The 16,882-nt window shown below is 40.0% G+C and overlaps 1 protein-coding gene and 1 long non-coding RNA gene across 8 annotated transcripts in view; both read left to right on the plus strand.

The window, feature by feature from the left end:
- Positions 1-16,882, plus strand: part of DYNC1I1 (dynein cytoplasmic 1 intermediate chain 1) — a 345,751-nt gene that overhangs the window by 276,945 nt on the left and 51,924 nt on the right. For all 7 annotated transcript variants that reach the window (XM_021102404.2, XM_021102408.2, XM_021102406.2 and 4 more), the window contains 2 exons: positions 911-1,044; positions 4,580-4,724. In XM_021102404.2, the coding sequence (XP_020958063.1) occupies positions 911-1,044; positions 4,580-4,724 (279 nt within the window). The remainder of the gene's footprint in view (positions 1-910; positions 1,045-4,579; positions 4,725-16,882) is intronic.
- LOC146400010 (uncharacterized) lies at positions 6,876-10,544 on the plus strand. Its single transcript, XR_014815854.1, has 2 exons — positions 6,876-7,260; positions 7,767-10,544. It is a non-coding gene; the product is annotated as an uncharacterized LOC146400010 (long non-coding RNA).

The raw sequence follows: 16,882 nt of genomic DNA on the forward strand, positions 1-16,882 counted from the left end.
GTCACATGACCACGTGGTCTGCGCTTCCCAGACTGTTGGCATGTGCTTCCGATTTATGGCCCCCTTGGCTGCGATGACTAGGTTTATTTGTTTGCATAAAAAAGACTAAACTTCCAAATATAATGACATGACCCACTAGAATTTTTTTTTTTTAAATTACCTCAGGTGCACAAAACAGCTTCTTTGATGTAAATAGGCAGAAATATTCAGGGACATTAGTTATACTTAATTATCCTTCACTTGTCATTAGACTTAGCAGAATGTCTTTTAAAATGCACTTTAATTCTCAGTTTTAAAAGTCATTGTAGATAAAATAAAGACTTTCATTTACTGTTTTTAAAGACTTATGTAAACACTGCTTTTTTGCAGACTCACAGCCTGCACACCCAGTATCTGCCCTTCATGAAATGAAGTCTCTGTTGAAATCTGGTTTTTATGACCTGAGTGACAACTTTCTGGTTTTAGTCCATCGAGGACACACACTCCTGCTTTGACAAATGGGCCTAGTACATATGATATTAATACATGTGTATTCTCACGAACAATTGATTTTGAAAATGTTTGTAAATACAAGGGTATTGTGTGTTTTATTAAAGCCTGGGGCTGACAAGTGTAACCATTACAGTATTATCTTTAGTTTCTGCACCATTAGTTTCAAAATTCTCACCTGTCATCTCTGCCTGACTTAAGAAGCAGCAGCACCCGCTGATGAAATCCAGCCAGCCTGAAACCAGAGATACCCAGAAGCATGAATGTCAGGAGCAGTAAAGCGTGGTTTCTGGCACAGCCGGGGTCTTTTGTAACGCTGTGTGAAAAGCAAACAGGCGATTTAGTCAAATGATTTTTCCGTGCTATCTTTGGCATGGCAAGGAGTTGACAGAGGGAATGTAACCACTCCGTGTTTTGGTAGGAGAGCATGGAGCTGGTGTACAATAAGTCCAAGCCTGTGGCTGTTACCGGAATGGCTTTCCCAACGGGAGACGTCAATAACTTCGTGGTTGGCAGTGAGGAGGGCACAGTCTACACAGCCTGTCGTCATGGAAGGTGATTTTCTGTTTTCTTACCAATGACGTGTTCTTCATTTCCAAAAGTCTGTTATCGCTTTCTGGATTATAACCACCTTGCATTATGAGAAAGGCATTTCTGAAGAAATGCAAATCACAGCTTCAAGTCTTCGTTGTTTTATAGCGTCCGTCTGCTCTGGTCATTAGGCATGTGTAAGCCTTTGATGGTTCACGTGGCCTGGAGGAAAAAAGTCCAAGCTTCTTAGTATATCATGGAAGATTCCTGACTACCCTTGACCTGCCCCTTCCCAGCCTCAGCCTTCAGGCTCTGGCTGTGCACCCATCCCCAGCTATGGACTATCCACCACACCTCTATGAGTTTGTACATTCGGTGTGTCCCACGGGGTCTGGTATTTCTCTCCTTCCTAGCCTGGTTAATTCCTCCTCATCCATCCTTTAAAAGCCACCACAAAAGTCTTTCCACATGGAAGCCTCTCCTGACTCTCTTGGGCAAAGAAAATCATTTCCTCCTTTGCATTCCCCTTATTCATTCATTAGAATGTTAAGAATAGTAGTTGGAATATTTACTAAGAATATTCATTAGAATATTTACTAAGAACCTACCATATGACAGGTGTCATCATATCATAAAGATGCAGTAAGGAACAGATCAATCCTGGACTTCATATTTTGCTTGATGGTGAATGACAATAAACTAGTAAACAAGTAAATATGTTGTTTAAGACCAAATGCTATGAAGAAAATTAAGGTAGAATAAGTGGGCTAGGGCTATAAGCTGTCGGATAGGTTCTTTTATATATTTCTATGTAACTTCTAATTAGCATTAATCACATTTTATTTCACCTATGCAGTCATCTGCCATTTTTCTCTTACTAAACTATTTCCATTTCATCATTGATTTCCTGCCCGTGCCTGGCACATGGTAAGTGAAGAGTTAAAGATCTATACAGGGAGTAAAGAAATGACAATAACCAAATAATATAAAGAAGTACCTTAGGGCCCTTCCTCCCAGTCAGAGGCTGGACTAGTGTGAGATACACAGGGTGCTGTGAAGACTTGAAGTGATGGGAACTCTGTCTTGATTGAGAGATTGGCAGATTCTCCTGATAAAATCTCAGGAAAAAGGGGAATCCGGTAAATTAGATTCTAAAGATGCCTTTCAGACTTAACAAATGGACTTGCATCTTTTGAAAGGTACACAGTGTTGACCTTGATGCTTAACTTCTCTTTCGCTTGAATAGTTCTCATTCAGTTGATTTTTTCATCTCATGTACTCATCATAGGCTATTTAGATTGGATGAGGAACCAGAAATCATTCCAAGTTCATAGTCTTGTGTTTTTGTGATTTGTGGAACTAACAAGCATCCCTGGCCCAGCTCTATGCTGTTTCCATTGACAACACGAGCTGTGATGTTTCTACTGTGCTGCCCGTAGAAACAAGCACTATTTTCCCTGCTCCCATGACTAAAGGGTGACTCAGAAGATATGCCTCGTAAATTCCATGCCCAGTAGTCCTACTTCATAAGTTCTGGCTAAAGTCATGCATGAAAGTTTTAAGCATAAAAAGACATGATAAATTTGTTTATCCATGCAAATGTTCACTGCCATCTACTCTTAGCAAAGTGCATTGCTTGATGTTGCCTAGCCTGCGAATATGGTTTACACCTGCTTCTCTCTCCTAGACACTGATGATGATGGGAAAGGTAAACACACAAATATCTGCAAGACAAATAGAATGTCATACGTGGCCTGAGAGGCACAGAGAGCACATTCAGATTGAGGTTTATCTCCATATTTGTTAGAATCAACAGGCAATAGGTTCAGTTGACTTAACCTAGGTTCTTAATTATCTGTGAAGGCTACAGAACATGTTCATTGATAACTTTCAGATTTAAAATTTTTTTCTCTAATGTGAATAACAGTTGACAGGCTGAATGCATTTGCTCTGTGTCTGTGGTCCTTTTCAAGCATACTCAAAAGATGCACTATGGTTCAAAAGGAGGGTACAAACCACAAATCATTTTACAGTGAGCTTGATTTTGCTTTTTACATTGGTTCATCCATTTGAAATATAAAAGACAGATCTTGGTAAAGTTGTAAAGTCCCTGACATTTGGCTTCATAGTAATCTTAAGTGGGTCATACGGGACTACAGGGGAGAGGTGGGGAATTTCTGTTTTTCACCTAACATAGAAAAGGTGCAAATCCGCTTCCATAAGTTTCCATAACTTAAACAAGGCTCTCATTTTGCACCCTATAAACCCTTTCAGGATGCTGTTAAGAGCAGGTGAAATCTCACCAGGGACCACTTCAAAGATCAGTTCCTTGTGTTCTCTAGAACAAATGTAAATGATCACGTGTGGAACTGCTGTTAGCAGTTTCACTAGGCATAATTTTTGATTACCTGTTACATGGAACACACTGCAGCACTTGGCTCAGGATTTCAAAATTTGCTCAGCACATTGATATTTATTGGTGTTCCAGGAACCCACATGCTTTATTATCTTAATTCATTTTCACTCTTAGTGACATAATATTTAGATTCCACAATCCCTCTGTATTTTGTCATATTTATAACCTTGTGCACATGAATTTTTAAAATATAGCATTTTTGTATATTTTCTAATTAGGTGTGATTGTGAAATAATTCCAGGTTAGTTAAATAATGGACATATGCCTGTGGATAACTTTCAAACTGTGCATTACTATTTCTCAAATGTCCTCCCATTGGGGGAAAAAACCCAAAACTAAGTTTGTCTCTCTTGGCTGGTTTGTTCAACAAATCTTTATTCAGCATTTATTATATTCTAAACACTTTGGCAACACGAAAAACAAGGCACCACCCTTAAGGAATTTACATTTAGTGGATTTGTACATTTCTCTTCTGCTTTCAGTAAAAACACTGTTTACATGTTACATTTATGTTACACCTATTATTTTGTGTTGATAAGCATTTTCACAAAGTTTTACATTTTCAGATATGTCACCTTAGTTTAAGAAATTTTCTTGAAAGGGTAAATGCATGTATTCAAGGATATAAGGAGCTTTATAGCCACTAGGCTCCCTAAAAAGAGTTAATATGGAGGTTGTGCCAAATGTCATCACCAGGGTAGAATCAGCTTGTGAATATGAAAACTCTGAGATCTGAGTACACAGTCATCCTTAGAATCTGAATCCACGGGGAACTGGTTCCAGGAGCCCCTGCAGGTACCAAAATCTGAGGATGCTCCTTCTGTAAAATAGCATTGGCAGTGGTGGGCTTTGAGGAATTCCTAAAAAAGTATTAAATGATAAAACGTGATGGCACATTCCGAAGATTAAAAAGACATTATTGCCCAAGTGTTTTTTAATCACCAGTAGTTGTAGAGCATTTTATTTCTCTCAAGATAACTGTGAAAGTGGTTTCATGTCTGGTGGTTTATGGCTGTTCTCAGTTATGGAGAAGTAATACAGAGACAAGCTTCGTTTGTTTTTTTGTTTTGTTTTTGGTTTTTTTAAGCAGTCACTACTTTGCAAAGGTCACTGAAATTCTGCTCGTGTGTGGTTTTCATACAGCAAAGCAGGCATCGGGGAAGTCTTCGAAGGTCACCAAGGACCAGTGACAGGAATTAACTGCCACATGGCAGTGGGCCCGATCGACTTTTCACACCTTTTTGTCACGTCATCATTTGACTGGACAGTCAAACTGTGGACAACAAAGGTAAGAAAACCTTGATGTAAATTCTCAGGTGATATATAGGTATAGAGGACAGTTTCGTACCCTGGGAGGAATTTTAGGAATTTCTTTTTTTTTTTTTTTTTTTTTTGTCTTTTTTTTTTTGCTATTTCTTTGGGCCACTCCCGCGGCATATGGAGGTTCCCAGGCTAGGGGTCGAATCGGAGCTGTAGCTACTGGCCTACGCCAGAGCCACAGCAACGTGGGATCCAAGCCGCGTCTGCAACCTACACCACAGCTCACGGCAACGCCAGATCGTTAACCCACTGAGCAAGGGCAGGGACCGAACCTGCAACCTCATGGTTCCTAGTCGGATTCGTTAACCACTGCGCCACAACGGGAACTCCCCAGGAATTTCTAAAGAAGAGTTTTAGTCTCTACTGGGAAACCTGGTGTTGGGAATTCGTACAACCTTCTGGCAAACCCAACCTGTCTCAGAGCTAGTTGAGGCTCACTTTCTTAGGCCTTTTTATTTATTTTAACATATATATAAGTAATATTTGAAAAACACTCTAATTGTGAAAATCCAAACAAATCAAATAATGATAAAACAAGTCCCCCTTCATTAATGCTAAGCCTCCCTGGGGCACCCCCTTCACTGCCTACCCTCCCAGTCCTGTCCCCAGAGGTTTAGTGTCCATTGTCCAGAGCTTTGGAGCACTTGCTTATATAATCTGTGCCTATGGAAATATAGGGCTTAGGTCTTTGGTTTCTTGGGCTTTGGGGTTTGGGGTGGATTTTATTTATTTATTTATTTTGAGCTTTTGGTGGCTTTTAAGCAAGTAAATGGCACTGTCTTATTTGTATTTTCGAAGGTAATTCTGACCATGTTTGGGAGCGAGAAAAACTAGGAAAGGCACAGGAGACCAGGGAAGAAATGACAGCCGCTAAGATCCATAGTTAGGGACAGAGAGAAGTAGATGGACTTGAAGCTGATTTAAGAGTTAAAAGCTGGGGAGAGTGGTGATTTGACTTGATACAAGGAAGGTGAGAGAGGGAATCAGCAGGAAGAACCCCAAGTTTATGACAGGCCAGTGGAGGAGTTCCTGTCGTGACTCAGTGGTTAACGAATCTGACTAGGGACCATGAGGTTGCGGGTTCGATCCCTGGCCTCCCTCAGTGGGTTAAGGATCTGGCATTGCAGTGAGCTGTGGTGTAGGTTGCAGATGCGGCTTCATCCCGTGTTGCTGTGGCTCTGCTGTAGGCCAGTGGCTACAGCTCCCATTAGACCCCTAGCCTGGGAAAGTCCATGTGCCACAGATTCGGCCATAGAAAAGGCAAAAAGACAAAAAAAAAAAAAGGCCAGTGGAGATCTGTGGTGGCATTCCCTGTGCTGGGAGCACCAGGGGAGGGGCATAGGTGGATTTAAGGTACCTGGGAGGCACAATTTACTACCTTCCCAGGGCACTTGGACATTTGGGACAGAAGCAGAGGGAGAGCTCTGGGCTGCAGGTACGGACATAGTAATAGTCAGAATAACGATGATTGTTAAGTCCAAGGAGGTGATTTTAAAAGAAAAACTAAGACATAATCCAGAGCAAGAATAATAGTTAGGAAATAAATAGCAGACATGGAAGTAGAAAAGGAGATTTAAGAGTAACAACCTGGGAGTGCCTGTTGTAGCTCAGCGGTAATGAACCCGACTAATTTCCATGAGAATGCAGGTTACGTCCCTGGCCTCAATCAGTGGGTTAAGGATCCAGCGTTGCCATGAGCTGTGGAGTAGGTTACAGATGTGGCTCCAATCCCAAGTTGCTGTGGCTGTGGCATAAGCTGGCAGCTGCAGCTCCGATTTGACCCCTAGACTGGGAACCTCCATATGCAAATAAATAAATAAATAAATAAATAAAGTAACAACCCAAGAAATAGGAAAAAGTAGAATTTTGTATGCATATAAGCTTCCTGAGTATTAATGGAGGACTGTTTTAAGGGGACAGAATTGATTCTTAACTGTGAAAAACAACCACACTTAGAAATTCAAACTAAAACCATGTTGAGAAACCTCTTCTCGACTATAAGATTGACACAAATCCAACAGATAACATACTCTGTGAAGAAACAAAAAAAATTACTCTCATGCAGTGTCATTGGAAATGCAAATGGTACGATGTTACAGAGGGAAATTTGGCAAAATCTGAAAACAGTGAATGCGTATCTGCTCATTGGCAGAGCAACGTCTGCTTCTAGGATCCTATGCCGAAGATATACTAGCAAAAATAAGAAAAAAGACTTATGCAGAAGGATATTTGTTGAAAGACTACTTTGAATAACAAAAACCTGAGAAAAAAACAGAAGTCCATCAATAGGACACTAGACAATCGCAAGTATGGTGCATACACATTGCGGGAATACCATTCAGGTGTAGAAAGAAATGAAGACATCCATACACTGTTATGAAGTGATTCCTAGAATATATTTTTAAATAAGAAAAGCAAAGTTGGGAAAAATGTAAATAGTATGTTGTCATTGTATAATAATTATTTATATATTTTTAAAAGTTGGAGAGGGGAGAAATGGAAGGGTGGGAATAAGATACACACACCACTGTATAAAATAGATGCAAAAGTATAGCATAGGAAAATCTACTCAATAGTTTGTAATAACCTATGTGGGGAAAAAAGAATGGATGTATTTATATGTATCACTGATTCACTGTGCTGTACACTTGAAACAAATACAACATTGTAAATCAACTATACTCCAATAAAATTTAAAAAATAAATAAAAGTTGGAAAGATAAACCACACACAAATTATTACTTATAGCTGGCGGCTGGAAGGAATAAAGGTGTAATAGTCATACTTCTTTGAACATACTTTGGCAGTTCATTTGGTTTGGAAACTGTTGTTTTATAGTTTTAAAAAAAATCTTAAAATTCTTTCCTGAAAAAGTTGAAATAACATGACACGAATCAACTTTAGTGTGGTGCAAATTGGGCAAAACCGTATAATATGGAACAATACTAAATGACTTTTTTGTCTTTTTTTTCTTTTTAGGGCCGCACCCGCAGCACATGGAGGTTCCCAGGCTAGGGGTCGAATCAGAGCTATAGCTGTCAGTCTACACCCCAGACACAGCAACATGGGATCTGAGCCACATCTGTGACCTACACCCCAGCTCACAGCAATGCCAGATCCTTAACCCACTGAATGAAGCCAGGGTTGGAACCCACATCCTCATGGATCCTAGTCGGGTTCATTAACCACTGAGCCATGATGGGAGATCCCCCTTAAACCCTGTATTTAAATTTTTTTATTAAAATATAGTTGATTCACAATGCTGTGCCAGTTGCTGCTGTATAGCACTTGACCCAGTCATACACACAAATGCATTCCTTTTCTTATATTATCTTCCATCATGTTCTATCTCAAGAGACTGGATGTAGTTCCCTGTGCTGTACAATAGGACCTTGTTGTTTATCCATTCTTAATGTAGTAGTTTGCATCTACTAACTGCATACTCCCAATCCATCACACTCCCTCCCTCTCTCCACCTTAGCAACCACAAATCTGTTCTCTGTGGTCTGTTGCTGTTTTGTAGATAGATTTATTTGTGCCATATTTTGGATTATACATATAAGTAATATCATGTGGTATGTGTCTTTCTCTGCCTGACTTACTTAGTATGATAATTTCTAGTTGCATCCATTCTGCTGCAAATGGCATTATTTCATTTTTCTTTATGGCTGAGTGGTATACCATTGTATATATGTACCACATATTCTTCATCCAATCTTCTGTCGATGGACATTTAGGTTGTTTCCATGTGTAGGCTATTGTGAATAGTGCTTTTATGTGCATAGGGGATGTATATCTTTTTGAATTATAGTTTTGTCTGGATATATGCCCAGGAATGGGATTGCTGGATCATATGGCAATTCTATTTTTAGCTTTTTGCGGAACCTCCGTAGTGTTCTCCATAGTGGTTGCACCAGCTTACATTCCCACCAACAGTGTGGGAAGGTTCCCATTTCTCCACACCCTCTCCAGCATTTATTATTTGTGGACTTTTTAATGATGGCCATTCTGACAGGTATGAGATGGTACCTCATTATAGTTTTGATTTTCATTTCTCCAATAATGAGTGATGTTGAGCATCTCTTCATGTGCCTACTGTCCATTTGTATTTCTTCTTTGGAAAAATGTCTATTTAGATCTTCTGCCCATTTTCTAATTGGGCTGTTTGTTTTTTTGTTGTTGAGTTGTATGAGTTTATAAATTTTGCATATCAAGCCCTTGTCTGTCACATTGTTTGCAAAATTTTCTCCCATTCTATAAATTGTCTTTTTGTTGTTGTTGTTTTCTAATGGTTTCCTTTTCTGTACCAAAGCTTGGAAGTTTGATTAGGTCCCATTTGTTTTTATTTTTTTGCCTTTTAGGGCCACATGCACAGCATATGGAGGTTTCCAGGCGAGGGGTCGAATTGGAGCTACAGCTGCCGGCCTACACCACAGCCACAGCAATGCTGGATTCAAGCCGCATATGCAGCCTACACCACAGCTCACGGCAACACTGGATACTTAATCCACTGGGCAAGGCCAGGGATCAAACCCACAACCTCATGGTTCCTAGTTGGATTCATTTCCACTGCACCATGACGGGAACTCCCCATTTGTTTACTTTTGTTTTTATTGCTATTGGCATGGGAGACTGACCTAAGAAAACATTGGCATGATTTATGTAAGGGAATATTTTGCCTATGTTCTCTTCTAGGAGTTTTATGGTGTCATGTCTTATGTTTAAGTCTTTAAGCCGTTTTGGGTTAATTTTTGTGCATGGTGAGAGGGTGTATTCTAATTTCATTGATTAACATGCAGCTGTCCAACTTTCCCAGCACCACTTGCTTGAAGAGACTGTCTTTTTCCCATTTTATAAAACCCTATATTTTTGACTATACATTCCAAAAGAGATATATTTTAAAGATAAAAAAAGGACTACCAGAAGATTTTTAACTACTTCTAGTACTCATATTACAGATAGTTGTATTGTTACTGTAACTCTGATACTGTTGCCTTTGTATCTTGAGATAAATTAAATGTGTTGATAACATTGAAAACTAATATCAGCAGGGTTGAAAGGTGATTCAAATACACAAAGTTAAGTAAAAACTCTGTAGTAATCCTAAATTTGAAATGGACTTATCAGTAAGAACTCATGGTATGTGTTACCTCTAAATCTGAAAGAACACAGATTCACAGCTCTATTTATCAAAAATGTGTAGAGACAATGACCGGTCCAATAGCAGTGACTTTCCTGGTGTCTTGATTGTACTTTTTAAATACCAGTTCCACCAAAAGAAACCAGAAATCTTGAAAGAAATTACAGATTCTAGATCTGGAGCAGAAAGCATACAAAATGAGTCTGGAATATTTCATCATGATAGAAAGTAAGGAAACTACCAGACTATAAATTTCTTGTCAAAGGGCTTGGAAGCCAAGCTGAATAAATTTCTGGTGTCCCAATAGTATCAGTAAGAGTAATAGATTGAGTTCATAATGATACTGAAAAAAGAATAAAAAAAAAACTAAATGTCACTGGTCATCTTTGGAGACTTGTCGGGAAACCAACTGATTACTTTAAAATCCAACAACTAAAGGAAAGACTCAAGCAGTCATTTATTCTGAAAGAATCAAAGATTTATTTTATCATTTCTGTATGCTTTGTATTGTGTTTAAATAGTTGATGAGACTGGTTTTCTTTAGAGATATAATAGTTAATATGGGAAGAAGAAATTATAGGATTTGAATACTACCATTTTGCAACCCATGACGATCAAAGCAATGATTATTGCTGATAACATCTTAAAGATAGAAACCACCTTCATAATTATGGACGTGTACCACGCCAGCTTTGAAGTAGGCACCCCAAAATGAATCTGAATCTTATCAGTCCACCAGATCTCTGAATTTAGAGGCAATTGGAAATAGAGATTCAAAATGTTAAATAATGCCACAGGATTCAATGAAATCCAGACAGTGGGGAAATTTATAGGACAACTGATCTCATTTCAGAAGCAAAACCAGAAGATTTTTTTCAAGGGGAAAAAAAAAAAAAAGAAACGGAGGTGGAAGCCATATATCAAAACAAAACAGAACAAAACTTGAGGCATTTCAATCTCAAAATAGGTTTGCTATATAGATCTTGAATCAAACAACCCATTAAAAATTAGAAAACTATTAGGGAAGTAAGAATATTGACTGAATATTTGTTGATATTTATCAGTTATTAAATGTCGTAATGATATTGTGATCATTTTAAGTGTTTGACCTTTGAGAGGAGCACACAGAAATATCTACAGAAGAAGTCATATGATGTCAGGCATTTGCTCAAAAATAATCTATTGGGAAAGGAATGGCTTGTATAGGGAATAAATGAATAGGATTAGCCATATGTTGATAAACATTGAAGCTGGATATTGATGTTATTCTTTCCAAATATGTTCAAAATTTTCTGTAATTAAAAATCAAGAGAGGAGGGAGTGATTAACAGTAACAAATAGTTCAGAGAAGGAACATCAAAACTGAAATATGTCCCTTGTATTTAGCAACCCCACTGGCACCCATGGAAAGTACAGTCCTATTGGAGTGTATCGAGGTTAGAACACAAATAACAATGGGTTAAGGAGTGAGTGGAAAACAGGAAGTGGCTATCAGGATGGGAAGTGGAGGGTTTTTGTTTTTTTTTCCAATTTTTAAATTTCTTCCTTCCCCCATCCCTCAAGACCATAGAGATTCTTGAGGATATGGCTGTTATGGAAGAGCCAGTAAAGAAAAAGAGTAGAAAAATTTATATGGCAGAGAAAGGGTCCTAAAAATGTTGGAATAAGTAGGATGCAGAGCACTGGTAGGGGGTGAGTTTTAAATTGGAGCAGAGACATTTTTTCTGTAGTAACAGAGGAAAGGAAAGAGTCGGTGGGGGGCAGAATATAGGTAGGTGTGTAGATTTTTTAATGAAAGCAGAAAGAGCTCTTGCTTGATCCTCTTTTCTCAGCGAGGTAGGAGATGAACTATTGTGCTGAATGGGAAGTAGAGCTACTGCAGGGAGCAGTTCACTTGGTCACAGAAGAGACAGGAAGAGCTGATGAAAGAAACAAAGACAGACTCGGGAGAGTGTGGAGCACCTAGTTGGGTTGGAGACCAGAATGTTTTAGTGGCGTAAGTCTTCAAGGCTGACTTCCTCCAAGAGATCCTGGCAGCACAAATATGGACATGGCAGAAAGGGACCGTTAGATGGACTGTGGGCTGGAACATTGCTGGAATGTAACAGAAGGACAGCAGAACATAGGATCTGGAAATGTGGACAAGACAGTGTGTGATGTTAGAGGCTAAGGATTTTAGCTGGAAACAGAAAGGCAATGAACAGACAGGAAAAAGTAGGGGGAGCCGGGAGTTGCAAGTCCCTGTCAGAGCAAAGAATATTATGAAGACAGTAATTGAGTAAGAAAATTAGTAAATAAACTGTAATTGCAATGTATACATGTAAGGATAACCTGACCCCCTTGCTGTACAGTGGGAAAATTAAAAAAAAAAAATTAGTAAATTTTTAGAAAATGTTAGAGTTTGTAAATTGTTAGAAAATGAAATGTTTGGATATGGCATCTCAAACTGAGATAATTCCAAGTGATTTTTTTTTAAAAGGGTCCAGGACATCTCATGTCTAGCTGAAGTTGAGTGGAGGTGAAGTTCACTGCAGATGAGGTGGTCATGGAAATAAAAGGTCAAGGTTCTAGTATGCTGTGGGCTTTGAAGTGGGCCAGGAAAATAATGGCAAGACAGGGATAGAAAAGACAGTGATCCTAGTAGTAAAGTCTTCAGTGAATTATGAAGAGAGATCACAAGAGGTAAAGGATGGTACAGACAAGTGGCCTGAAGAGGCAGGACTTTTTACTAGAGGGCTGAAGAGCCATGAGGCAGCCCTGGAGAGAAAGTAAGAAGCTGACTCTCCCGCTGTTGTGAAATAGAGAAGGCCATGATGGGAGTTCCTGTCATGGCTCAGTGGTAAGGAACCCAACTAGTATCCATGATGATGAGGGTTTGATCCCTGGCCTCACTCAGTGGGTTAAGGATCCGGCATTGCTGTGAGCTGGGATGTAGTTTGCAGACATGGATCCTACATTGCTGTGGCTGTGGTGTAGGCTTGCAGCTGAAGCTCCCATTTGATCCCTAGACCAGGAACTTCCATATGTGGCAGGTGCAGCCCTTAAAAGCGAAAAATTAAAATAATAGGCCATAATGAACAGCTTCTACTTGAGGAGATGGCAGATGGCAAGGTGGTGAGCACATGAGATAGGCAGTCAGGGGAGCTTTCAAGGGGAAGGCTGAGAATGCCAGCAAATGTCTTTACAGTGGTGTGGGAGACACTGAGGGCCTGGTGGAGGTGGAAACATCTGGTAAGAAGAGGGAGCAGTGAGCAGTTGGTTCAGGTAAAATAAGTACTGAGATTTCTAAAAAATGCTATGTGACCATCAAGAATGGGGTGGAGACATGCACAAAGAGGGTTAGAATGCCAAACGGGATGCTAATTTTCACAAATTCTGATAAGGATAGCATGAAGGGAGAGAGGATTAAAACACATTATATTGCCCTCCCCTACCCCCCGACCATAGCAAGTTTTGTCTTTAAACCCCAGTCAGGAAAGACTTCGCACTGAGGCAGAAACCTTGTTGGAATAGTTTACCTGGCAAACTACAGACCAGGTTGCATTCCCAGGAGCTGAATCAACAAATGGGCAGCCATTTTTATCTTAATGGCCTAAAGCAGGGATCCAGTTAGAAAAAGACATGCAGTGGTGCATATTTGATTCGATAAATATGTTTTTATTTGATAAACAGTGACGAGAAATTTTAGGAATGCATCAGAATTTGATTTTAAGGAGTCTTCTGTGAACGATGCTTTGTAGGAGCAGGGGAGGTGAGACCAACACATTTTGAGGTCATCCTGTGTGCCAGGCATTGTGCTAAAAAAATGTGTTACATACATTAGGTTATTAAGTCCTCACAGTAAAGTTATGAGTGGATAGTATTATCCCATTTTATAGAAGAAGAAATAGCCATAAGAGAGCGTAAATAACTTGGCTGATGTGCTCAGGAAGAAAGTGGGGAAGCTGGGATTCGAACCCAGATTTGTGTGACCCCCGTAAAGCCGTGTTCTCTTTTACATCAGCATATTAAGCCTGGTGACAGGAAATCCAGTTATAAGACAAGTTAGATCATCCTGGTGAGAGCCAGAATGTTGGCAGTGGCAGAGTTAGTGAGCTTGTGGAGAACTCGAGTCCCAGAGAGAGAAAATCTACAGGTAATGAGCAGCTGACTTGAGAGTGGAGTCAATGAAGATTCTGACACTTCTGCCTTAGGCATCTGAGTGAAAGAACAGCGGTGCCAGTGATGGCAACAGAAAGTAGAGGAGAAGGAGCAAGCTTCCCTTGGGGTAGAAAATTAGCATTTGGGGGCACCCTCCCACTGAGGTGCCTGGAAATTTCTCAAAGGTAATAGTAAGAAGTTCAGGGGCAAGAGTGGAGTTAAAGCTATAGATATGGCTAGTTTCATCATATAGTTAGTCATTTGCTCCAAGGGAGAAAATATGAATCAACTGTGAATTGAAGATAGCAAGGGTGCAACCTTGGAGCCACTGATGCTGCAGGACAAGGAATATACAGATGAAGGTGACAAGAGGAAGGCAGCATGGAGCTCAGTGAGCAATTCCAGTGGAGCAGTAGCGACAGGTTGAGGGTGGTTGTGGAGTGAGGAGGGAAGACAGTGGTAATGACAGTGGACATAGAAAATAGAGACCATTTTTCCTACTTCTATATAGTAGGAGGACTACACTTCCTACTTAACATGGGCTATGTTAGGCTGTGAACAGAAGGAGATCCAGTGGTAGCCTGGGAAGGCCAGGCCAAGGAAGGATTTGGTTATCGTCCTTCTTGAGAAAGGAGCATGTTTATGGCCTGAAGAGAAGAAGCTGATGAAATGTATAGATACATGGTGAGTCGTTTGAAAAATTGAGAAAGATTGTATCAGGTGCCCATGTGGGGTTTAGGTGGTGAGAAGAGGCAGGGCACCAGAAAGACTGGAATAAAAAAAAGAAGGTTTGGGGTAGATTTAGGTAATGACAGTGGAGGAGGGAACAGATAATGACGGAAGATCCCAATTTCTGGTGAAGTCAGAGGCATGTTTACCTGCTGACAGTGATGGGGACTGGGACATGGCAGGGAGATAGGGGAGGTTTAGATCAGGTCCTGCGGGAAATGAGACAGGGGGCCCTGACTCCAGAGGATGTTCTGATTTGAGGAGCTAAATACCAAAGATGCGTTTCATAGGCGATGTCGAATTTACAGTTTTACAGGAATTGTGAAAAACTGCCTTTGATGTTCCTCTGAGGTTTTCAGAAACTTCCTGAATCTGACCTTCAGAACTGTCTACAACCTGTCCCCTACTTACCATTAGCAGGTTGACAAATTCAAGTAGAGACGATACACCACTTGTCTACAATTCTAAACAAAAGTTTCTCCAAGTGTGGTCCCTGCATTAGCCTGGGTGACATTACCTGGAACTTAATAGAAATGCAAATTCTCTGGGCCCCACCCCAGAACTTATGCATTCAAAACTCTGGGAATGGGGCCTGGCAATCTGGATTGTAATAAACCCTCCAAGTGACCCTGATGCTGCTAAAATTTGAAGAGCCATGCTCTAAACCAGTGTGAAGTTCTCTTTCAAACTCCCCATCCTGTAGCGGGGTAGGAGGCATTTCAGTTGTTTTAAGGGGTTTTGCCTGTTTCCTGAGGTACTAGAATTCAGGATTCAGGCAGGAGAGTGAAAACCAATCTCCCACTCCCCAACCCGGTCTCATGATATCTTTGGTATCTTGCTTGTTCTGGCCAGAGGTTTGCACTGTAAATATATTTCGAAATCTCCAATTAATCATAACCTTTTGTAGGGATGTACTGGGAATAATGGTTATACTTGCTACCCTTGACAACTTTGGCTCAAGTCTTTCCCCTCTTCTTAATCTGAACACACACAGCATTTAAAAGAAATGGTAGCAACATATCCTAAAATTACCAGTCATTTTTGCAAGACTATCCTGAACATAACCTTCTTTATTTTAATAAAAGAGGAAAGTGGAAATATAAATATTATTTTGAAAATACTGAAGGAGTTCCCATTGTGGTTCAGCAGGTTAAAAATCCAACTAGTATCCATGAAGATGTGGGTTCAATCCCTGGTCTCACTCAGTGGGTTGGGAATCCAGTGTTGCCTCGAGCTGTGGTGTAGGTCACAGACATGGCTCAGATCCCATATTGCTCTGGCTGTGGTGTAGGCCTTAATTGCAGCTCCAAATCAACCCCTAACCTGGGAACTTCCATATGCTGCAGGTGTGGCCCTAGAAAGGAAAAAAAAATTACTGGATATCAAGGGTTTTTTAAAAATTCCTGTTGACAGTGAGAATTTTCACATAGGTGTAGAGCAGAGAAAAAAATAAGATGGATAATTATATTTTAGGTCCTTCTGATAGTAATGGTTACGTTGGTAATCTTTATTTTAAACTCGTTGGATAACTTGGGAGTCATTTGAACAAAGGTGAAGAAGATTGTGATGGAGCCTTACGTAATGAAATAGTGATACCTTTATACTCAAGATCCTATCTTAGTCTAGCTAGGCTGCTATAGCAAAATGTCACAGACTGGGTGGCTTTTAAACCACAGAAATTTACTTCTCACATTCTGGTAAGTTTCCCTTTCTGGTTCATAGCTTCTTGCTGTGTCGCCACTGGTGGAGGGGCTGGGGGAGCTCTGTGGAGGTCTCTTTTATAAGGGCACTAATCCCATTCAAAAGGGCTCTACCCTCATGATCTAACCATCTCCCAGAGGCCCCGCCTCCTAATACCACCATGTTTGGTTATTAGGATTTCAACAAAGCAGTTATTTGGGGCACATTCAGACCATAGCAGGTTACAAATTAAATAACATAAAGAAGAATCTTCCAAATTGTAGAAAGAGTTGATGCTAAGAAATAAGATTTTGAACTAGTCAGATGTCACATTTTTAAAGTGGCTTCAATATAATACTTTGTGCATAAAAATAAGTGTAGTTCATAAACAACCAAAATAAAAAAGGTTTAAAAGAAAACCAAGTAACAGGAAAATC

This window comes from Sus scrofa, chromosome 9, assembly GCF_054392235.1.
Source record: "Sus scrofa isolate SSC_HxYL_T2T_F1_AM1 chromosome 9, Sscrofa_HxYL_maternal_Yorkshire_Landrace_v2.0, whole genome shotgun sequence".
Taxonomy (NCBI): Eukaryota; Metazoa; Chordata; class Mammalia; order Artiodactyla; family Suidae; genus Sus; species Sus scrofa.